The sequence below is a fragment of the Tenrec ecaudatus genome, chromosome 4, assembly GCF_050624435.1.
Source record: "Tenrec ecaudatus isolate mTenEca1 chromosome 4, mTenEca1.hap1, whole genome shotgun sequence".
In the NCBI taxonomy this organism is placed as follows: Eukaryota; Metazoa; Chordata; class Mammalia; order Afrosoricida; family Tenrecidae; genus Tenrec; species Tenrec ecaudatus.
The window spans coordinates 66,105,753-66,130,102 of NC_134533.1; the positions used below are offsets into that span (position 1 = coordinate 66,105,753).

The window sequence follows — 24,350 nt, forward strand, 5'->3', positions numbered from 1 at the left end:
GACAATGTTAGTTGTGAAACTAATAATCTATAACTTATCAAGGGTTCATGAGGGAGGGCAGGTGGGGGAAGGAGGGGGAAAGTGAGGAGCTGATATCAAGGGCTCAAGTAGAAAGAAAATGCTTTGAAAATGATGATGACAACATATGTACAAATGTGCATGGATGAATGTGCAGATTGTGATAAGAGATGTAAGAGCCCCCAATAAAAGTATTTAATACTACTAATAAAGACTGTCCCCTTGAATCCTCCTCCCCAAACGTTCCTGAGGACCTTAGGAGCTGATTGATCGTTTTGTTTTCAATGTAGCTGGTCCAGAAGCTCCCTTAGGAAGCCACTGTTCAATTGAACTTTGAACTTGTTTTTTTTTTAGCACTCTCACTAGTGGGGCTCTGGTGGTGTAGTGAGTTGTGCATTGAACTTCCAATTGCAAGGCTAGCAGCTTGAAACCAACAGCCACTCTGAAGGAGAAAGATGAGGCTTTCTACTCCTGTAAAGATTCACTGTCTCAGAAATCCACAAGGGCAATTCTTCTCTGTCCTATAGGGTCACTATGGATTGGAAGCAGCTGTAAGTTTGGTTTTTGTTTGTCTGGTTTGGCTTACCCTTTTGAATAAGACTAAACCAAATGTGTGTGTTTACAGAGATAACTTATCTGTAGCCATCTACTTATCCCAGAGACATGCTTAAACATATTTTATTTGGAATAAATTGGTGCATGTATGAACTGGAGAATATATATGGGAAAACACTCCTCATTAAATTTATATCTCAATCTAGACCCTAGAGAACAACATGCCCATGTTTCCTCTTAAGATCTTTGTCCCTTTTCTATGGATCCATAGATTATTAACAAAATTTATATGCTTGCCTGATAGGATAGACCCCAAGTTGACCCACATGTACATGGTTTTATTCATTAATACATTCTTTCCCCTAGATATTTGGTATTATTTATGGCTTTAATGGATTCAGATTTTCTCACTACAAGCCTGACATCCCTCTAGGGAACCCACACAAAACACCATATTAAACCATGTCCCATAAGCAACCTAGTCTTTTTCTTTTTTTACTAGTCCCAGTCTGAGAACTTTGTCCCCAATTATCTGAAGAGCTGTCCTCTTTTATTTCATTAGGGAACTTTAGATTCTACAAACATCCTCCTTCCCCGGGCTGTCTTACTTTGGCAAGGACTGTGAGACCAAAATTGACATCATAATACCTCTTTGCTGACAAGTCTATGTGCTTGAAGGGTGGGGCAGGTGCAGAGGTAACCCTGGGAAAAGTCACCGTCATTTAGCTCACCCTGTAGCAAGCATGAATCAGTAGCCAAGACCAATCTCAGCCAGGCCACATCTGGAGAGCTGGGGTGAGGGTGCAACATCGCACAATATCTGGTTCCAGACCAGTGATTACTTCCTTTACAAGCAACAAGAAAAGTAACCAGTGGCCTGAGACGAAGTAACCAGTTCATGAGACAAAGACCAGAAGAAACCTTTGTCCACCCTCACCCCTCTGCATCTCTCTGTTCCTCATCTGCCCACCTGCTCAGGTCCATGCCGCATGTCACTGCCCGAATACCCAGGATGGCCCAGAGTGGGAGTCCTAAAAATGTACCTGCGGACAAGGATGCCTCTTCAACTTCTACCCGAGTAATAGTGAAGACCCCAGGCAAGGAGCAAGACTTTATAGTAGCAGATGACACCTCAGTAAGGCAGTTCAAAGAGAAGCTATCAGCCCACTTCAACTGCCAAACGGACCAAATAGTGCTGGTCTTCATGGGTCACCTTCTCAGAGACCATGACACACTCACCCAGAGAGGTATTCTGGATGGTCACACCATCTACCTGGTTATCAAATCTAAGCATGGCTCTCCACCGCTAGCCCATTGCTCCAGGGACATGTCAACTAGCAAGGCCTGCAACAGGGATGAAAACATCGATGAAAACAGCAGTGGGGTACATCAGTCTGCAGGTGTGAGCGAAATCCCAATGGACTCACCCCTCCTGATGAAGCCTGAGATGTCCAGCGAACAAAACCAGAACCTGGAAACAGGCACTTCTGAGCACATGGCACAGATACTAAATAATCCTAGCTTCCAGCAGTTCATGTTCAACATGAACCTCATGCGGCAGTTCATTGACGAGCATGCAGAGATGCAGCAGCTAGTGCAGCAGAATCCAGAGGTCTTTCAAATCCTTGACAATTCTGAGATCCTATGGCAGACTCTGGAGCTGGCCAGGAACCTGACAATCATCCAAGAGATAATGCAGACGCAACCACCTGCACCGAACCTTGACCCTCCACAGAACCCACAGCCATATCTCGGCTTAGAGACGATTCCAGGTGGGGAGAATACTCTGGGTCAGAGCTATGCTGATTTCAGTGACCAGACACCCAACCACGTGCATGAGTCCTCTGCGGGTAATCATGTAACAAATCTCCTGTCAGGCCAGGTGTCAGAACAAGTCCAGTCCTCACGCTCAGTTCCACCACCGTCTCAGGAACAGCGCGACCAACTCCCACATCTCCCGACAACCCGAGTGATCTATACGGGTTCATGTGGTTTATCCTCAGCCAATGCCACCCTCAACAGGATGAGCCACACTGCCAGGGTGAGTGCCTCTACCGGCTCGACCAAGGACCAAAATTATAAGTGTGCCCTTCAGCAGCCAGCTGGGGTCCCAGCCCTCCTCAGCATACAGCCTACTCAGCTGCCCCAAGAGGAAGGCCAGGACGACATTTCTCCGAGAGACCCGGACCAGAGGTTGGAAGATGAGCTGCCACTGTGGGATGAACAGACAAGCTCCCAGATTACAGGCACCGTGATGCAGCTGCTCATGAGCAACTCCTCCCTGGCAGCCCAAGTGATGATGCTTCTGAGTTTACCCCAGCTGAGTGAACAATGGAAGCAGCCAGTGTTGCAGACACAGCTCTCTGACTTGCTGGTTTCTCTAGCCAACCCTAAGGCATCCCAGGCAATACTGCAGATTGAGCAGGGTCTCCACTTGCTGGCCACAGAGGCTCCTGATCTTCTGCCCTGGGTTGCACCCTACCTATGGGGTCTAGGTTGGTTTCCGGCCCCCAGCTGTAGCTACCCTGATATGGCTTCCTGGTCCTGGGATGTACACAACATGCCCGAGCCAAGGGGACCTGAGAGTTGCCACAAATCGGAAGCAGTCACGCAGAAGTTAAGATTCCTAGCCGAAGACAACACTCACTTTCTCCAAGCCCCTGAAATTCGCTTCAGCAAGCAGATGAAGTATCTCCGGGCCATGGGCTTTGGAAACCATCATGCCAATCTTCAGGCACTCATTGCCACCGAGGGAGATACCAATGCTGCTATCCGAAAACTTAAGAGATCCCAGGGATTCTAACCACCGTGCCCACCTCCGTTTGTGTTAGCTGCCCGCTAATCCCTCTGACAGCTCCATTTGACGTCTCTTGATGCCTCTAGCTGGGAGCACTCCTGGACAGGAGAAACCAAGCAATGCTTTCCCTGTGGAATAACAAATCATTGACCAAGGCCGGAAGATTTGTCAATAAAATGGCTACCGCTACCTCCCCCATCTGAGGTTCGTTTTTGTTTTTTTTTAATTTATCATTAAGGAACTAGCATTGTGATGCCCTTGTATTATCTACTATACGTAAATGAACACACACATGCAAACAGGCATATTAATATAGAAAGAAAAGGAATCACAGTTTCACAAAGAACCATATATACAAATGTAAAGCAAGGCTTACCTGCATAACCCAAGAGAGCTATGCAACATGCATAAGCTCACACAGACAAGAATGAACACACATGAACACATATAAAGCCAACAAAAGATAATTACATGGAGACATGTATATACATAGAGTAAAACACAAAAGAAACAAGAAAAAGACACACTTACAGAAAAAGGTAGCCATAAAATACAAATGGGGGAAAATATTGTATAAATAAACAAAAATATCTCATTGCCATTAAGTCAATACTCAGTGATAGCAATTCTGATTATAGGACAGAATAGAACTGCTCTTGTGGGTTTACGAGACGAAATCTTTTGGGAGTAGAAAGCTTCATCTGTCTCAGAGTGGCTTGTGGTTTTTGAACTGCTGACCTTGAAGTGAACAGCTCAACTCATACCCCACTATTCTACTACTGCTCATTTACCCGTAAAGACTGTTCTTTGATTTTCAAACCCTGCTTGTTCAGATTGGTAAATGAAAAAACAACAACTACTTGTTAGGGTAGAGGGAACCCACAGATTATGCAGGGGGTGTTTTTTAATCATTGTAAGTCTTTTATTACTGCTACAATCAGGCAATCCAATACTCTTAATGCATGGCTTAATAACCTACTATTTTGTGTTTTTAAATTTCTATTTTTTTTCTCAGTAAACAATCACTTGTGTTCCTTTAGGTTTAGGACAGTGGTTCTCAGGCTTCCTAATGCCATGACCCTTTAATAAAGTTCCTCATGTTGTCATCACATTAAACCCCCTAAACATAAATTGCTTATTGCTACTTCATCACTGTCATTTTACTACTGTTATGAATTGGGCAACCCCTGGGAAAGGGTTGTTTGACCCCCCAAGGGGTCGCGACCCACAGGTTGAGAACCACTGCTTTAGGGTATGATGATGTGAAAGAAACCCTTTTTATCATCCGCAATTCCTCTCATACCCTAAATTCTATTAACAAATCGATTTAATACTTTGAATCAGAGAGAAGACAGGTTGCCGTGACTGGGGAATGAGCTGAATTGGGGTCTGAAGGGAGAAATGGGTTGGAGGCGGCTTTTGAATATTTGGTTTAGCTTGTGTCTCCACATACTAAGTTGTGTGGAAGCAGGACTATTGGCCTCAGTTTATACCTCTTTCTGAAGACCACAGCTGAGGTGGAAAGGCCGGAAAGGTAATGGTTGGGGACAGGGAGTTTCCAGAAACCCAGAGAGCCTTGGATTAGTATCAAGAATCTACTGCATGAGGCTGTGATGTCAATGCTTACGTCACAGAGGTGACCTGATGGAGTGGGTTCCAGCTCACAAGTCTCAGGGGTGGCTGTGCAGCAAGATGAGGGTGGTTTGGAGCCCTGCATAAAAGGAGGACGGGGTCACAGCTGATTGGTGTGTATTCCCCAAATTTGTCCCTTGTATTTAACTCATCACTCATGAACTACACATGTCTTTCGCAGGATACCCTATGTCCCTTCTCTGGCCTAGGCAGCTCTCAACCCCATAATCCCCCATAAACAGCCTGTCCTCGGCACCTCACAGCCCCTTTCATGCAAACCCTTCAACTTCCCCCAGCTTAGGACCTCAGACCCTCTTGCTTCCTTATCCTACTCTTGCCATTGCCCCAAAGGGTGATCTCAGTCTCATCCCCATCCCCCAGCTGTGTCCCTACAGACCTGGCTCTTCCGTTGCCCACCATGGCCAAAAGCGGAGAAGCTCTGCCACAGGGCAGCCCAGCACCAGTCCAGGACCCTCGCCTCATCAAGGTGACAGTGAAGACACCCAAGGACAAAGAGGACTTCTCAGTCACAGACACATGCACCATCCAGCAGCTGAAGGAAGAGATATCTCAGCGCTTTAAAGCCCACCCTGATCAACTGGTTCTAATCTTTGCCGGCAAGATCCTCAGGGACCCCGACTCACTGGCACAATGTGGCGTGCGGGACGGGCTCACCGTCCACCTGGTGATCAAGATGCACCGGCGTACCAGGGGCGCCGAGTGCCCAGCCACTTCACTCCCTTCCCAAGCCCGAAGCCCTGGGTCGCTCCCCCAGCCAGCCTCCATTTTCCCATCAGACGGGACTCCCGCATTCAGCTTAGGTGTCCTCACCGGCCTCAATGGACTGAGCCTGACTTCCGGGAGCTTTCCTGACCAGCCAAACTCACTGATGTGGCAGCATGTCTCCATGCCTGACTTTGTAGCTCAGATCATCGACGACCCCTTTATCCAAGGTCTGCTGTCCAATACAGGCCTGGTAAGACAGCTGGTTATCGACAACCCTCACATGCAACAGTTGATCCAACACAACCCGGAGATCGGGCATATTCTCAACAACCCCGAAATCATGCGGCAGACGCTAGAATTCCTGCGCAACCCCGCCATGATGCAGGAGATGATGCGCAGTCAGGACCGGGCGCTCAGCAACCTCGAGAGCATCCCTGGGGGCTACAATGTACTTCGTACCATGTACACCGATATTATGGATCCGATGCTCAATGCAGTCCAGGAGCAGTTCGGGGGAAATCCCTTTGTTACTACCACCTCTACTGACAGTACCACCACCAGCAGCCAACCATCAAGGACTGAGAACTGTGACCCTCTCCCCAACCCCTGGGCTCCCACGTATGCAGGCTCAGGTAGCAGACAAGGAAGGCAGCCTGGAGAACAGGAGGCATCTGAAGTTAGAAATGGGGTCTTACATTTTCTGAGTAATACAGGGATTTATGACTACCTCCAGCAATTACCTGAGACCCTACAGCCCCTTGGAACATATTTGCAAGGTCCTACAGTCTCCCTTAACCCACGTCAGGAACCATGCCCACAAGGAAACCGAGTCCCTCCAACTTCATCCTCATCCCAGGAATCAGGTTCAGGCCAGTCTCTCTCCAAGGAGACAGTGCCCATCAAAGAAAATACTCGCCCAACTTTCCTGAGATATCCCACAGAGAGCAGCACTGGGCAAAATGGAGGCCAAGACAGAGCAGGGAAGGACTCCACTGGGCACAATACCAATATTCCTGATCTTGTCTCAGGGCTGGGGGACTCTGCTAAAAGGGTCCCCTTAGTACCTTCACATCTTTCCTCCGTGGCAGCCCCCACCGGAGTCCCTGAGCCTGCCTGGCTGCCGCCACCTACTTCGCCGAGGTCTTTGAGGCTAACTGATCTGAACCAGGGCCCTCAGGTACAGAATGAGATGAATCAGCAGCCACCACTGATGCTGCACCTTCAGGCTGCCGTGGCTAACCCTCGCGCCATGAACGCCCTCCTGCAGATTGAGCAAGGTCTGCAGATCCTGGCAACCGAAGCCCCCTGTCTCCTGCTGTGCTTCATGCCTTGCCTAACAGGGCTGAGGGCTATGGCAGGATGTAGAGAGCCTAGAGAGCATACCGTTGTGCCTGAAGAGAGACTGTCAGCCCCAGCCCCTGAAGTTCCCCAAGGACAGGGCTCTACTGAGCTGGGCTGCCACTCAACTCCCTCCCTCCTCCAGATGCTACAAGGCTTAGCTGGTACCAATCCCCAGCCGCTACAACTTGAGGCTCACTTCCAGGTGCAGCTGGAGCAACTTCGGGCCATGGGCTTCCTCAACCCTGAAGCCAATCTCCAGGCTCTCATCGCCACAGGGGGGAACTTGGAGGCTGCTGTGGAGAGGCTGAGGAAGTCGTAGGAAGCGTGTGGTTCAGACTATGTCACAGTTCCTCTGTGCCTCCTCAGCCTACATATCCCACTCCCTCAGCTCCCCCATTCTTGAATGCAGCTGCTCTATGAACCAAATGTACTATGATGCCCGTTACTGCAGAGACACTGTAGTTCCAGATTCAATGTGGACGAAGGAGAGCCAGAACCAGGGGGAGGGTGCTGTGTGTGACCCAGCCACTTCTGCCATCACACTACCATGGGGGCTTAATCTGAGCTCTGCTTGTGCTTATCTTGAGATGCAATTACACCCAATCTCCACTGTCCACTGTTGTGTGAGTTCCATTCTTTATGGGCTGGGAGAGGAGGTGGGTAATCAGGGCTGTCGCTCTATACAAAAGAATACTCGGGCCGGGGATGACAGGGTTTGAAATGAGCAGATGCTGAGTTATGGAAAACATAGGAGGGTGTTGAGGTCCCTGCTGCAATCCTCCCAAGACTGAAGCCTGCAGATTTCCTGTGGTGCCTCTAAAAGTTGCCCAGATTGTGTGTCCATGTGGCACTGCCACCACCTACTCTGTTCGTTGGCATTCCCTCCCGCCAGTGTGACAGCAGAGTGAAAACAACTTCCTTTAAACAAAGGAAAAGAGGGACAATTATTCCTGCAGACTGTCCCACAAGTGGAATGCATTGGAAGGCCATCTGCCGATCCTTAGGGGAGGGGAGAGGAAGCAACAAGGATGCAGCTTGAGTTCAGCTCCCTTCACCTCACAATGTGTTTCCAAAGGTACTTGCCCTAGTAGCCAATTCAGAGGGTTTCCTTCACTGCCCTGGACTCTGCATGTCCAAGGTTTTAGCTTTCTTGCAACAGTTAGCTCCTTTATTAATCCATTCTATGGAAATTGAGGTATGCGAACTCACAAACAAATCCTCATGATCTGGTAATGGGAAAAACGATGCCGTAGAATCTGTACCGACACATTGAAGCCTCTGTACAACAGAATGTAACCCTGCCCAGGCCTGTGCCATCCTCACCATTGTTCCTAGGCTTGGACCCATTGTTGCCTCCACTACATCGATCCATCTCATGAGAGTCTTCCTCTCTCTCACTGTGCTGCTACTTTACCATGCCTTACATCCTCCTCCAGGTACTGGTCTCTCCCGACAACATGTCCAAAGTATGTGAGATGCAGTCTCCCCATCTTTCTTCTGAGGAGCACTCTGGCTGTACTTCTTCCATGATAGATGTATCCTTTTAGCAGTCCATAGTACTTTCAATATTTTCAACAGAAAATTGCCCACTTGAAATATCTACAACTCTAAACTAAGTGCTGTAAAGACTATGGCAAGGATCTGTGCACTAGAGTAATCGGGTTTGATGTACTGGGGTAGCAGAGAAGGTGGATCAGGAAGCTGGGAGAGAGTGCCCTGTAAGATGAAATGGGAAGAGTAGAAGGAAGCATGTAGGTAAACGATCTGATGAAGTCAAGATGGAAGAGATTTCTGGAAAAGGGGCCATTCTGCACACTAAAGTTAGGAGAGAAAGTGCATAGTATGGGGAGTGCCCTCAGCATCTCAGACTAAATTTCTATTTTCTCTCAAGAACCTATTTTACCTTGGTACCTCAATGGTTAATATGTTTAAGACTCTTTAAATTCAATTCATGCACATAAAACAATGGTACATATATAAATCTTCCCATAGTGATAAAAACATTGCTCTAGAGAAAGGTACTAACTGATAAACATATAACCCTGAAGATACTCCAGATAAATGCACTAGAACAATACATATTGGCATTTGAATACACTGTCACATGGGCACACAAATACCACACAAGTACCTACACACGTATGTACATCCCATGCATATGTGCAGAAGTACACCTATAAAACGTAGTTATCTATATTAGATTTTTATGATAGAATGAGAATGTAAACCAAAATTCATGCTTTATTCCTGTTAAGGAAATAAAAGAGTCCCTGATGAAAAATATCAATGTGATAAAAGTACCATTCCTTGTGCTTAAATGTCAGAGTTTGTGGGTCCTTTCAGGAACAAAACAAAATCTGTCTTGGCTACTTGGACCAGCTTGTGTTTTACTATTTAGCTATTCAGCATGTGGGTGAAGGGATGGCACATGTTTGGGGGGATAAATTTCCCCCAGAATTTTAGGTTTCAAACTCTAAGTGGTGGGCAAGTCCTTAGAACACCCCCACCTCCACCCCTTTGTCCCACCTCTGAGCCCCACCACTCATGAGTAGGATTTCTTGTCCAGATGAAAAGCCCAATGGTTTGTGGTGATGTTAGAGCACACGAAGAAGACACCCTGGCTCCTAGGCTTCTTGCAACTACTAAAGTAAAGTGCTCTGGGAGCTGTCACTGACGGGGGATGATAGATAATAGACACACATCTCTACTCTTGGAAGACCAGGCAAACCCAAGGAAAAAGCCTGATGGGGAGAAAAGCTGCTGGTTTTAATAGGTAATGCAATCTTGGCAAAAGAAAGCCCGAAGGCTCTGTATACAGTTAAGCCTAGCTCAGTAAGGGACACAGCGGACAGAAATTTGAGTCTAACCATCCTTGATAAAGAGGAAATAGTTAATGTAATGGATTGAAAGTTGTCTACAAATGATTGGATGTTCGGAATCTGGTCTCTAGATGCAGCAGAGATTGAACTCGTAAGTCTTGTGCATAGGCACACGGTAATGAGTCTCGAAAAGAAGTTCCTGAGACAAACATAACCATTATCTTTTACCTAGAAGCTGAGATAAGGTCTGGTACATGACAGCCTAAATAAATCATTGAATGTTTACTGATGAATGAGTAAATGAGCCACCAATAGAACAAGTGGTTGGCGAGACTAGGACGACATAAAGGCTGTTGGAGTTAATAGGGAGATCATACTCTGAAGACTGAAATCATTGGAAGGGCGGGTCTCCGAAGACCAGCTCCTAATCTGGTCTTCTCACTCGAATAGCGGTGGCTCCTGATGTGACATCTGGGTCCAAGAAGGACAGGACGTGGGAGATATGTAGATGGAAAATAGAAGATATAGTGACACAGTTTAGTGAGACTTGGTCTAGTGGCTGCTTGCTTCTAAAGAAGCTATCTTTTCTTGAGATGCAGTAGAAGCGGTAAGGTCTGCTCTGGTGGGTTGCAGCACACACAGCTAGGGAGATGGATGGATGGTTAAGAGGAAGGTATTCAATCAATACAAGGGCTTCTATTGCTTCTCCTTAGCCTTTTAAAAGACATTCTCCCTAATATCTTTCTACATCAAATACATGCTTACATTTTTTCCTAGAGTTTTGAGGGTGACACTAGTATTTATTTATAATGACAGGCAGATCTCATCCTAATCCATTGATGATCTGTACAAAATGGCAAGTCCAAGATTGCCAATACTGTTAAATATCTATATTTTATGATGGAAATAATACTCGATATTTAGCACGTGACTGCAACTTGAGTTACACTTGACATGCACAACTTTCTTGAGTCTTCAAAGCAAATCAATGAAAAAAACATTTTATTTTAAGGAAATGAAACTTAGGCTTACAAGGCATAAATAACACTTTGAACTTCTGAAGTGGTAGAAATGAAAATTCAACCCAGGACTATTTAATTATAGAATCCAACCTTTTTATTTTTCTAATTGTTTTTTTTTGTTTTGTAAATTGATTGGTTTTACTTTACAGTTATAAAATCAATATATATATATACAAGGTAAAACATTAACAAAAGCCCCCAGCCCTCAAGGAAGGATAAGGTGGGATTTGTGTGCTAGAGAACTCTGATGCCTGTGTGGGCAGGGCTCCTGCCTTTAGTAAATGGATTTAGAACAGCTGTAGTTGGGAAAGACTAAGCTAGCCCTTGACAATAAAGCTGGTACAGGAAGAGAAAAAGAGAGGGTTCATTGCTAACACGATACAAGAAAAAAATGAGATATGCCAAGCTTATTGTGGACAATTGTTAACTGCTAGGAACATTGATTTAAATAATTCCCATAGGGGTGACTCTAAAGTCTTCCTTAACATGGTGGCATCAGGTGGCTCCCCATTGCCAAAGGGAGGCATGAGAACCATCACCAGCCAAAGCAGATTCCTTTGTGATATAAACCAGATACACTGTTTTTGCTTTTGTTTTGTTTTTTTTAAACCAATTCTAACAATAGTCATTGTCTCCATGGAATGCTACTTCTTTGCAGGATTTGATAATTCACTGTTGGTCACACAAAACTCACAGCTCATACTTAAGATTTTGTGTTTTGTTAGGCAAGTAACAGGCTATAATGTGGGGCCTGGAATCACCTTGTAAGCAGCAAAAGCCACTCAGGAGATAGGATACAGTTTGTCAGGCAGGACAGTTTCCAACCAAGACAGCTCTTGCTCCTTTGCAACCATCTTGACATGCAACTCATGCTTCCCAACTGTTTGCACAGACTGGGCTCTGCACAGGCCTCTGCTGCCGGCTCTACTTGGCCTCTGTCACTGACCACGACTCATGCAGTTCAGTTGGCTCACTTGTCTCATTCTCAGAAGCACCCTGCTCCACCATCAAGTCTCTCACCTGAAGGTACTCAGCTCTTGCATATTGGTCCGTGAGCACTCTGCAGCTGTCTGCCAGTCTCACATTGTGATGATCTCATCTGCTGCCATCGTACACCACTGTCTGTGTTAAGCTCTGTCTCAAGGGTACAGGAGATTCGTTTCTCAGGCAACCAGGGTCCAAAGAATGCACTCCTCTTAAGATTTTTTTTCTTTATGATCATGAAGTTCCCCTGACCTCTGTGGAATTGGTACTTTTGAGCCTAGCAGGGTGGCAAAACTGATCTAACCCCTTATTTGCCAGATCCACTTAACTTGTATAGTAAACTGTCCAGCACACATACCAGGGAAATCTGTTGAATGCAGAATCCTTAAAGGAAATTATTTTTGCCAGTAATATTTGTATAGTAGAAATTGTATTTATGTCTTAGCAAGAGAAGCCGCCAGCCTGACTGGCTTCCAGATATGCGACTTATGCTATAAGTCTGGGAGGGTTTTTCAAATATATGAATTACAGCTGATTAGGGTCTTGATAGTGGTTGGAACTCAGAGCATATAGATTCAAGCTATTCAAAATTAAAGAACCTCTACAGTGCACAACATATCTTCAGGGATCTGGATGCTCATGTTCTCAAAGTCTAGCAAAATATTTACACTTTAGGCAGCCAGCTCCTAATTAGGTGGTCTTTGAAAGTTCTACACATTAAGAGGGGTGAAGTACATATAACCCATCTTTATAACTTTACATTTTGCTTCAGGAGTTAAACAGAACTCACCCTGAGGCCCCAATGCTTGTAGTGGTCAAACCAATGCCCTGAGCCTAATCATGGTCTGTGTTTACAGCAGAATTGTGTCCCCTTCCAAGTGACAAGTATTTGAATAATTTTAATCTAATAAATGTTGTCATAAACACTAGAACCAAACTGCTACTTTCCGATGATTTCTTTGGTCTCCCCTATGATGCTAGAACACTGAGTTCATAGTCGATTTCTCTGAGCAATAATGTTTAATAGTCTCTGAGGGACTCCTCCTGTCTAGAAACAGGTTGAGAAGGCCTCAGAAATACAATCTGGGTCTAAGACTTTAGGGACGCTTCCCAAGCTAGCTCTAAGATCAGTACATTTTCTACTCAGCCATATTTACTTGTTCATGATGGGGTGTTTAAAAAGTGGTGTTAATCATGTTTCTAGATAGAGCCATTCTAAGGTCTCTGTTGCTATTTAAATCAAATTGTAAAGAGTGTCCCATTATCAGGCAGATGGCCCATCCCCCACCCAAGTGAACCGCTCCTCTGTGATCTCATCACTGACATCATAGCCCTGAGGCAGGCCCAGAAGAAGGGTAGTTGTCACCCCTATGGGAGCCAGTTGGGTGCTGGGCTACACTGGGAGGTGGAGTCCATAGCAGGTGAGTGAGAGGACATCATTGGATGCTTATTGGTCCAAAGACCTAGGCTTGCTCAGTGTTACATCTAGGCTTCTATACATCCTGCCTTAAGGAGGTCCTACATCCTATTCTCAAAGAAGTATGGCGCAGAGTAGGGAAGAAGCAGGGGATAACCAGCTAGTATCTGGCCGGGAACCAGCATCACGCATCATCAGAGTATCTGTCAAGACTCCACAGGACTGTCAGGAATTTATAGTGGCAGAAAATAGCAGTGTTTGCTACTTCAAGAAGCAAATCTCAAAACGCTTTCACTGCAACACAGACCAACTGGTGCTCATTTTCACTGGAAAGATCCTTCGAGATCATGACATACTGAGTCAACGTGGCATCCTTGACGGCAGTACTGTCCATTTAGTTGTGAGGACGCATGCGAAAGGGCCAGCGGGTCTGAGAACTCTGCCAGGTCCTCCAAGCCACTGCACCAATCACTCTGGACCATCCGCCTCTGGAAGGACTAGGATGCTAGGCAGACTGGGCCGGATGGCCCGGAGCTCACCGGAGCTGGCTGTTTTCCTTGGCCAGCTGACTCAACTCTTGAAAACTTCATCTGAATCTGGAGCGCAGTTCTTGGAAGATCCTCTGCTTCAAGGTTTGGATATTGAGAAACCACCAAGTGGCAGTCGTGGTCCTGAAACCTCCAGGCCAGTACAGAAACCTGAGTCAGCTCTCAAGGCTCTAGAAATACTACAAGGCTCAATACAGCGGCCAGAAGCCCTGCATACAGAAAAACCAGGATTGGAGGCCTCAAGGACAGTACCAGACAGTGACAATGCGCCCCGACCAGTCTGCACTGACACCCCGCACCTCCTGCTCTCCCATATGGCTCCTCTGGTTGCTTCCAAAGGCCCCATCCAAGATACTGAGCCCTGGAGAGCTGAGACTCCGAGCAGTAATGACATCGCTCCAGTCACCTGCACCACCTCTGCACCTTCCAGGCCAATGACACACAAGGAGGGTGTGGGAATCGTTGCTCAGGCCAGCGATGTGACCTCAGATACCACCAATTCAGGGTACAGAACCAACGTGTTGGACTTAGACTCGGGTCCGGATTTTCCTTCCCAGGAGAGCCATCAGCCCACAGGAAAACCCACTCTAACTGGTCAGTTCCGACCCTCACCCTCCACCTTGAGTAGAGCCTTGCATGTCCTACAGCAGAACCCATCTCTGCTCCATCAACTGGCGATGGACAGCCCCCTGCAACGTCATATACCACTGCTTCCCATCCTCACCAACCCACGAGCACTGCAGGCCTTGCTACTAGTAGAACAGGGCCTCCAGATGCTTTCTAGAGAGGTGCCTGAATTGGCACCTTGTTTATGGAACCCAAGCAGACGACGTGGCACTGGAGGCACAACTGAACCTAAGGGCGAAGGTCAGGGTCATAAAGCTGGACAGCCCGCCATGTCTGTTCTTCATTTTCTCCACACACTAGCCAATGCCTGCTCCCCGTGTACCCAGTCCTCACTCTCAGGCTCCCTCAGTGCAGGTCACTACCAGCAAGAACTGGAGCAGCTGAAGGCCATGGGTTTCACCAACCGCAATGCCAACCTGCAGGCCCTGAGGGCCACAGGCGGAGACATCTATGCTGCCATTGAGAGGCTATTGGGGACTGCTACAGGCTTAGGTCCCTCCTGCTGATGCCCATGGAGAATAATTACCAGTGGGACGAGCAAGAAAAAAAAAGGGGAGGGTAAGGGGTGGGAAGTACCTTATTTTGAGAATTTCTCCCACACAGATCTTGCATACAATTGGACAACCCCTCTCATTGCCCAAGCCTGTTATGCATTAAAAGGAATGCTTGGATCTCATGTGTGATGCTATTTGGGAGTGGGTGGGCAAGGAGAAGGTGATTCGGCGAGGGACTGAGTGTGTTCCTGGGAACAAGCCCCCCCCCACCATACAATGACCCATCTCCCTTCTAACTCCTGATGGATTCTGAAGGCATTCTGCTATTTTCCTTAAGAATGCGGATTTTTCTTATGGCCTCTTGAACCCAGTCACTTTTTACTGTCCAGTGTTTCTGTCATCAATCCAGCCACTTGATGTGGTAGCAAAGATGTCCGATTTCCCTTTCAACTATGACTCTTGCTAGCTTTCGGCATCAGTTTCCTGCTCTACTGGACCAACCTATGATTGCTAAAGCTCTATTTATTATCTGCAAATTTCTTTATTTTGAAAAAAAAAGTTTTGTTCTGTTACTATCTCTTTGCCTCTGCTTTTCTTAAAAGCTTTCAATCTCCCAGTGACTGTATTACTCCATATACTGTAGTTCAGAGACTTTCCCCAGCAAAGTGCAGGGAATTTCTTAAAGCTATTTCTTAATTTCTTATTCCTCATTCTCCTAAAATTCTGTACAAAATTTAATTACTGACTCTTCTTTGTTTTTATTTTATCTAGTGTGATTTTTAATCTGTTTCAGTTAATTAATTAATTAGGTGTATGTATGCATTTGTTTCCCTTCTCCCTTAGCCATGTCCATTTATTCTAGCTTTCTAATTTATTGGAGTGCATCCCTGCATAATATTGTATTATGTTTTTTTTTTATTTCAGTTGGTTCTGTTGTGATGTTGCCCACTTCATTTCTTATTCTTGGTATTTGCATCTTTGGTTTTTTTTTTTTCCTTTTTGGGTTTGCTAGTGGTTTATCAATTTTCCTAATCCTTTCAAGGAACCAACTTCTTGCCTTGTTGATTCTTTCTATTTTGTTTTCTTATTAATTTATTTTTACTCTAATCTTTATTATTTCTTTTGTCCTAGTGGCTGAAAGTTTATTTTCTTGCTCTTGTTCTAGCTATTGAGAATGTTTGACTAAGGTGTTGATTTTGGCTCTTTCTCCCACGTTTTGGAAGTGTATGTTTATTGCTATATATTGCCCTCTGAGTTCTGTTTGTGCTGTGTTAAAAATCATTAGATATGTTGTATTTTATTTTCATTTGATTGAAGGTAATTTTACATTTCATTCCTTATGTCACCAATTACCCAGTAGTTCTTTAGCAAATATTATACAATTTCTATTCATTTGATTTTTTTCTTTCATCTCCCCACTGTGTCTTTTGTTTGTTTGACTGTTTTTGTTTTATTTTCTGCTGTTTTACTAAGTCTTTGTGATTGTTCTAGTTTATATTTTCAAGATGTTTATGTATTTTCCTCGAGATTGCCTTAGTATCTATAATTTTCTTCCCAAGTTTAAAATAGTATAATCTCTTTTGAAATCTTCTCGACGTTCTCTCTGTTCAAATGTTCGCATGTCTGTTATTCCCTCCATTTGCTTCATCATTAGCATCACCATGGCTACCTATTTTCAGTCGTATAAGTTTGTTTTACTTTGGTGACAACAATAATTAAGTTGACTTCTGGGCGGCGTAGTCATTCATATCGATTCACTGTCCAGATTCCTTCCTTTAGTATATTTGTACATTTAGTCATGGTTTAAAAATTCCCTTAATTTCTCCATATCTGGAAAGATCTTTATGTCTCCCAACCTAAATTATTCTAAATCTATTTTCGGGTAGTTCCTATGCCTATCTTCCTCAGAAAGATAATTTGGCTCCAAAAATTGGTTTTGTTTGCAACATGTTCTTTTATTTCTTCATATGAGATCTAATTGTCTCTGAGATGCTGATTTTTTAATTAAAAATATGTGTATTTGTTGATCAATAGTTCTGGAGTCAGTGGTCCTTGTCCACTAGAAGTAGCTATGAGAGGTCCATCATGACTGGGTCATGTATAGATACATCTTGACATTTGGTGGAGCCATGAAGAAATGATTTTGTTTGTTTGTTTGCTTGCTCTCATTTTTAAATTGTTTTATTAGGGGCTCATACAACTCTTATCACAATCCATACATTCATCAATGTGTAAAGCACATTTGTACAGCCATTGCCCTCATCATTCTCAAAACATTTGCTTTCCACCTAAGCCCCTGACATCAGCTCATTTTTCCCCTCCCTCATGAACACATGATAATTTATAAATTATTATATTGTCACATCTTTCTTTTTTTGTCATATCTTGTCCTGTCAGACGTCTCCCTTCACCCACTTTTCTGTTGTCCATCCCCCAGGGAGGAGGTCACATGTAGATCCCTGTAATCGGTTGCTCCTTTCCAACTCACCCTCCCTCCACCCTCCCAGTATCGCCACTCACACCACTGGTCTTGAAGGGATCATCTGCCCTGGATTCCCTGAGTTTCCAGTTCCTATCTGTACCGGTGTACATCCTCTGGTCTAGGCAGACTTGCAAGGTAGAATTGGGATCATGATAGTGGGGAGTGGAGGGGGGAAGAAATCATTTAGGAAGTAGAGGAAAGTTGTATTTTTCTTTGTTGCTACATCACACCTTGACTAGCTCGCCTAGACCCCTCTGCAAGGAGATCTCCAGTGGCCTACACATGGGTTTTGGGTCTCCACTCTGCACTCCCCACCCTCATTCACTAAGGCAAGAGTTTTTGTTCTGATGATGCCTGACACCTGATCTCTTTGACATCTCAGGATCACACAGGCTGGTGTGCTTCTTCCATGTGGGCCTTGTTGCTTCTGAGTTCGATGGCCACTTGCTTACGTTCGGGCTTTCTCTGAGCTCTTCTGAAGACATAGACTTAACTGTCCTTGGCATAGGACAGTTTCCTACATGTGGCATTTGATATTCAGCTCTATTTGGATCTGTCCAATGGCCAAAAATGAAACTTCTCTGGTGTTACTCATGGATATTATGACACTCTTTCCTCTAATTTTGTTGTTGAGTTGAACACTCATTAATTCTTGCAACAACACTATAAAGGTATCATTTATTCATGAATTAAAAAAATACTTCACTTCATACTATAAACCAGAATTATCCATAATATTTGATTGATAATATTTATTGAATGCCAATAATAGTATAACTATGGATAAAACATAGACATGTGCCTCCTGTAATGAAGTCTTAGACAATAACAAAGCAAACTGTAAATTATTTACGATTGTGGCAGTTACATAATCGGGGTGGTATTAAGCCTGTTAATCAGGTCCTAACCAATGATGCCTCTGTGTGGGCGTGGACTCCTCCTGAGGATTCTGGGAATTCCTGTCTTTCTCCCTGGAGGCGGGACACACACACACACACACTCTGCTTCACCTTTCAATGTTGACAAGTCACATGGAGCCATGCTCATGGCAGCCAGAGGCCTGGAGATGCTTCTACCACTACTGGATCCACAAGGCTTTTCACACAGAAGCCTGTGATCTTCCTGCATTCAGCATCATTGCATGTGTTGTATGAGTCTGAAGAGGAATTTATAGACTAGTATTGGACATATGGGCTAATACCGGGCTTATGGATTTGATCTGGACTGGGCTGGGATGTTTTCTTAATATGCAAGTACTCTTTGATATACAGCTCTCTCATACACATGAGTGTCTCCGGATTTATTTCTCTAGTCACTGCAGACTAACAAAACAATCACATGTAAATATTACAAAAATATTATGTGATCGGTCAGTTGAAGGATAATTGACTGAAATACCATAGGCTTACTTGTGTCACTGGACTGAACAGTGTTTTGTTCTGTTATAGGCAAGTTTGCCATGGGTGGGAGCTAAATCAATGACAGCTAACACAAACAAGACAAGCTAAAATATTACCAACTACTAAACATTCTTATTGAGTACTTACTTTGTGTCAGACTCTGTAATAAACACATTTCTGAGACAAGGAAGCGTTTGTATAAAATGCCCTAATGCAGTGACTCTCAACACTTGGGTCTTGACCCCTTTGGTGGTCGAACCGAACAATCCTTTCATAGGGGTTGCCCGATTCGTAACAGTAGAAAAATTACAGTTATGAAGTAGCAAATACATAAATTTATGATTGGGGCATCATCACAACATGAACTGTATTAAAGTGTTTCAGTATTAGGGAGATTGAGAACCACTGCCCTAATGCATGGAGTTAGAATATAAAGAAGTCAAGATTTAACTCCAAATTTATCCAAACACCGATTTCATGTTCTTTTGATTGTAATTTACAAGAAACATCTCAAGACAGCCATATAAATATTTTAATATTAGGATTGTTAACCTCTCAATCACGGGCTGCTCATTGAAATATATTTAATAGCTTCTGAAAAGGACCCTTTAAAGTGTTAAAAGACAAATATATCACTTTGGGGACTAAGGATTTCCTCATTCAAAGCCTGATATTTTGAAACACTTCATATGCTTGTGAAAGCTGAATGTGGTAGTTACACAACAATTTCATGTCAACTTGATAAAAGAATGAACGGCTGGAGTCTAGCTTGTCAATCAGGTCACACCCTGATGATGCCTCCCTGTTGAAGTGGTCTTTCCATAAAGATTCTGGAATTTCCTCTGTCTGGATTCTGCCATCAGAAGAGGCAGGCCATGCTCTCTCTGCTTCACATACCAGGTGACAAGCCACATGGAGCCACGTTGATGGCAGCCAGTGCCCTGGAGATGCTTCCAGCACCATTAGATTCACAAGTCTTTCCACGTTTTCGCCTGTGATCTTCATGCATTAGGCATCATTGTATGTGCTGCATGAGTCTAAAGAGGAATTTATGGACTAGTATCAGGCATATGGGCTAATATTGGACATGATGTGGACTGGCCTGGGATGTTTTCTAAATATACAACTGCTGTTTGATATAAAGCTCTCTCACACATGTCAACAATTTTTTCCCTCTAGTCAACCCAGTCTCACACACTGTATAATGGATTTAAAAGACATTAAGTTGAGTTATCTATAGAAACAAATCCATTGACACTCATCTATGTGTAAGAAATAAGTTTACATTAGAAACACTTTTATATCACAAAGTCATCCAAGCCCAATCTATATAGGTCTGAGGCCAGCCAAAGCCCTTGTCAGACTCACCGAGGTACAGGCTGCTGAAACAGAAAGGTGAAGCAGAAAGCAGGGAGATAAAAGGGTGGTGGATGTAGAGACATGTGGATCCAAGGTAGGGTGACAGGACTCCGACAGCTCCCTGGGTCCCAGGTCACATGGGGTCACCCATGGAGGCAAATAGGGAATCCAAGCAAGAGGGATGGGGGGGGGGAAGGGTCAAAGAGAAGGTCTCATTGTTTCTTTTATTAAAAGGCCACAACCCCATGGAGACATAATCAATATACCACCTGATTGACAGGTGGGCCTCCACTCCACCTCCACTTAGGTATACTCAAGTGGCGTACAATCTATCCACCACAGAAGACCTCATTGGAAATATGGGGCTGGCAATGAATATTGAATATGGACTGCCAGAGGGTTGAAGAAATCTTTCCTAGACAAAGTATGGCCCTAAGGTTTCTTGAAAGCTAGGGTGTTGAAGCTTTATCTCATGTACTTTGGACACATTCTCATGAGGCACCAGTACCTTGACAAGATATTCTGCAACAATGAACTCAAATCAGCAACAGTTGAGAGGGATGGTACAAGACTGCCGATGTTTCACAGGGTGACTTTGACCTGAACCCCACTCCACAGCACAAACCACCAGCTTTTCGAGTAGTTGTGAGGCTGGTCTGCAGACTACTGTTAGATGGTAGAATTGATATTACTGCAGCCTGAAGAACTGCATTGTGACTTGTAGCAGGATTTCCTTCATCCTCAATCATAAATACCTTTATGGTTAAGCAGAAAGGAACTCAATATCAGAGGATTAGAGGAATAATGACATATGAAATATTTTTTGTTGAGCACTATTATATCCCAAGAACTGTCTTGTCATTTTAAGGTCATTTAAAATATAGTTACTACAATATATATGTACCAATATATTAAAATCTCATTGCCATAGAATTGACTCAGACTGACAGCGGCCCTATAGGACAGGGTAGGACTATCCTGTGAGTTTCTGAGATGAACTGTTTACAGGACCAGAAAGTTCCATCTTTCTCTTATGGAGCAGCTGGTGGTTCCCAACTGCTGACCTTGGGCTTATCAGCCCAACATGTAACCACTACACCACCAGGGCTCCATAGAAATATATAGAGAACTCTAGTAAATACAGTAACTTGACTAATAAAGCTTGGAGAAGTTAAGTAACTTTTTCATTTTGCAAATACACATTGAACTAAAACATGCCCGTTATTATCCAAAATTTTCTATATTTATTCATTTATTTAACTCATCATAACCTAAAGAGTCAATATTACTATTATACTCAGGATACAAGTGGTTAAACTGATGTATAGAAAGACTTGCTAATTAAGATTTGTTAAGGTCACAGAATAAGTTAGGTGGACCAGTTAGGGTTCAAAATCAGGCAATACAATTTTAGATGCTTTGCTTATATCAGGACTCAAAATGATGAAGGTCAGACTTAAATTCACTCCATGAGCTTTTTAAATTCCTTCCAAACTTGAAAACCATGCATCACAGTGTCTTCCTGAGACCAAAGATAGCCTTTCTTTTTGGTAAATCAGAGCTCTTCTGAGACAATAAAAAACAATGTGAGTTCGTTTCCGACAATTTCGGAGTTGTACAAGGAGACTTACCATCATGAACATTCAGTGTGACCATCAGTGTTTCCAATTCAGCTGTTTACTTCTAGTTCTTCCTAAGCTTGTTTTCCATGCTTTCATGTCCGATGCACATTTTTCTTCATGTAAATGGCTCTGGACAATGGCCCTGCCCATCTGATTGTCTTTCTTGTGGTCAATCTGTGCTCAGAACTCACACTGAGTCCTTCTTCACTTGAAGCAGTCTGAGAAGTCGAATCTGGATTTCCTTGGTTCTGGCCCCATAGATGATTGGGTTGAGCACAGGGGGCACCAGCACATAGAGATTGGCCACCAGAATGTGCACATACTTGGGGACTCGGTGTCTGCCAAAGCGGTGAGTAAGGAAGGAGAAGAAGGCAGGGATGTAGAAAACCAAGATAACACCAAGATGGGAGCCACAGGTACTCAGAGCCTTGCGCCGGGCTTCACGGGATGGCAGGCGGAAGACCGCTTGGAGAATAAACACATAGGAGATGGCAATGAGGATGGAATCCAAACCCATGGCTAGTAGGGCGACAGTCAGCCCATAAATAACATTGACAGTGATGTTGGCACAGGCCAAGCGAGCAATGCCCATGTGCTCACAGTAAGTATGTGCCATGACCCGATGCCCACAGTAGGGCAGTCGCTTCAGCAAGAAGATGAAGGGGGAAACAATGGTTATACTACGGAAAATCCCAGCCAATGTGATTCTGCCTATGACACTATGGTTGAGAATGGTGGTATATCTCAGAGGCTGGCAGATAGCCACATAGCGATCAAAGGCCATGGCAAGCAGAACCGAGGACTCCAGAGCATAGATGGCGTGGACACAGAACATCTGGGCTAAGCAGGCAGCAAAGGAAATCTCTCCATCCTGGAGCCACAAAATGGCCAGTGTCTTGGGCATGGTGGTCGAGCTGAGAGCCAGGTCCGTGAGTGAGAGAAGACAAAGGAAAAGGTACATGGGTTCATGAAGAGCCTTGTCCATCCCAATGACAAGAACAAGGAGAGCATTTCCAGCCAGTGCCACCAGGTACATGGCACAAAAGGGAATGGCTATCCAGGTATGAATGGCCTCCAGTCCTGGGATCCCTGTCAGGAAGAAAGTGCCTGGGAGTCTGTTACCACTGATGTTGGAAGCTGCCATCCTTGGTGACAAAATGAGGGGGCTCTCCTAGTTGTGCTGGTGTGCCTGCCCTGTAACAGCAAGTGCGGATATCAAATGATGATTTCCCTGCCAAGCAATCTTCTCAGACTATCAGAAAAATTGTTAATTTTTTCAACAATCCCCAAAGACCACTCTATGTAATTATTTTACCACCTTCCCTTTCTTACTCAGTCATGTTTTAAGTTCTGTATCCCCAAATATCAAGCTAAGCATTTAAGAATTGGCTGGCTCTGACCCTGCACTGTTTTCCCCAGCAATAACACACACATAATTTACCAGCTTTTGGTGGCCACACACCTACAACCATTCTTTTCCATGTTCTTCAGTTCATGCCGCTTTTCTTAATTCTGTTTTCCTAATTCTACATCCATTCCATTATTTAAGTTCCATGGAAAGTTGAACTGCTTCCAGAAGTCTTACTTTCCAAAGCGGCTCTTTTCAATGTACTCTCCTGTCCTCCCTTTTCACTACGTTCCTAAATCCCTTTTGACTGGGAATGTCTTCATGTAACTGTGATTTCCATACTGTCCGCAACTGGACCTGGGTATTGTGATCAGTGGTCGTTAAGATCAGCTGGACAATTAACAACATGCCATTGACATTCTGATTTAATGCTGTTATAACACCTTAACATTTATCTTTTGTATCTTGAATGGCCACTTATATGAGGCAAAAGTTCCTGGGAAATCCTGTTGCTTTTTTATCTTTCCACAAACGTTTCTTCTTATATCGTACCGGAAGTGCTAGAAACATCTTGGACAGCTTTACAAAATCCACTCCTGAATGTTTACGCACACTAACAAGGATACAATAAAATAATACAAGAGCAGTAGTTTCAGCAACAACAAAACTCCCACAACCTTGCTAATGCACCACTGTACAGGCTGGCCGTGACATCCCGATCAGTGTGCCGATGATGATTCAAGCTGATCGTGATATTTCAGGACATGCTAACAAAAACGAAATTCTTAACAGCGAGCATACTTTGTTGAGGGAATGCATATTATTACACACTCTAAGTAGCACTGGCGTCCCTGAGTAAAGTGTTGGAAGACTAGCAGGTTGAACACACTCAGAAGGGTCAGGAGGAAGGCCTGACCCTCTGCTTCTGAAAGGTCACAACCTTGAAAATCCAAGGAAGTGGTTCCATCCTGCAACTCGAGTTTTCCTGAGTTCATACAGACTCATTTTCAACTAGCAGTATTAATGTTAATACCACGTGTACCAATGACTTCTGCCTATGGAGCCAGGGCATCTCAGGTTTAGCTGTGATCTGTCAGGAGATTGTCGGATGACCTTGAAGCAATCCTTTCACTTTCCAGACTCTCTCACTTTAGGGTGG

At 44.3% G+C, this 24,350-nt stretch overlaps 4 protein-coding genes across 4 annotated transcripts; 3 read left to right on the forward strand and 1 right to left on the reverse strand.

Moving 5' to 3' along the window:
* The first annotated feature begins 1,555 nt into the window (after window positions 1-1,555).
* UBQLNL (ubiquilin like) lies at window positions 1,556-3,376 on the forward strand. The gene has a single exon (XM_075547741.1). The coding sequence runs from the start codon at window positions 1,556-1,558 to the stop codon at window positions 3,374-3,376; it is 1,821 nt and encodes a 606-aa protein (XP_075403856.1).
* Window positions 3,377-5,420: 2,044 nt separating this feature from the next.
* Window positions 5,421-7,388, forward strand: UBQLN3 (ubiquilin 3). The gene has a single exon (XM_075548533.1). It carries the CDS (start codon window positions 5,421-5,423, stop codon window positions 7,386-7,388), a length of 1,968 nt encoding a protein of 655 aa, XP_075404648.1.
* Window positions 7,389-13,435: 6,047 nt separating this feature from the next.
* On the forward strand, window positions 13,436-14,992 carry LOC142445868 (ubiquilin-4-like). The gene has a single exon (XM_075547742.1). It carries the CDS (start codon window positions 13,436-13,438, stop codon window positions 14,990-14,992), a length of 1,557 nt encoding a protein of 518 aa, XP_075403857.1.
* Window positions 14,993-22,030: 7,038 nt separating this feature from the next.
* On the reverse strand, window positions 22,031-23,035 carry OR52D1 (olfactory receptor family 52 subfamily D member 1). The gene has a single exon (XM_075548534.1). The coding sequence runs from the start codon at window positions 22,985-22,987 to the stop codon at window positions 22,031-22,033; it is 957 nt and encodes a 318-aa protein (XP_075404649.1). The 5' UTR covers window positions 22,988-23,035.
* Window positions 23,036-24,350: the final 1,315 nt, after the last annotated feature.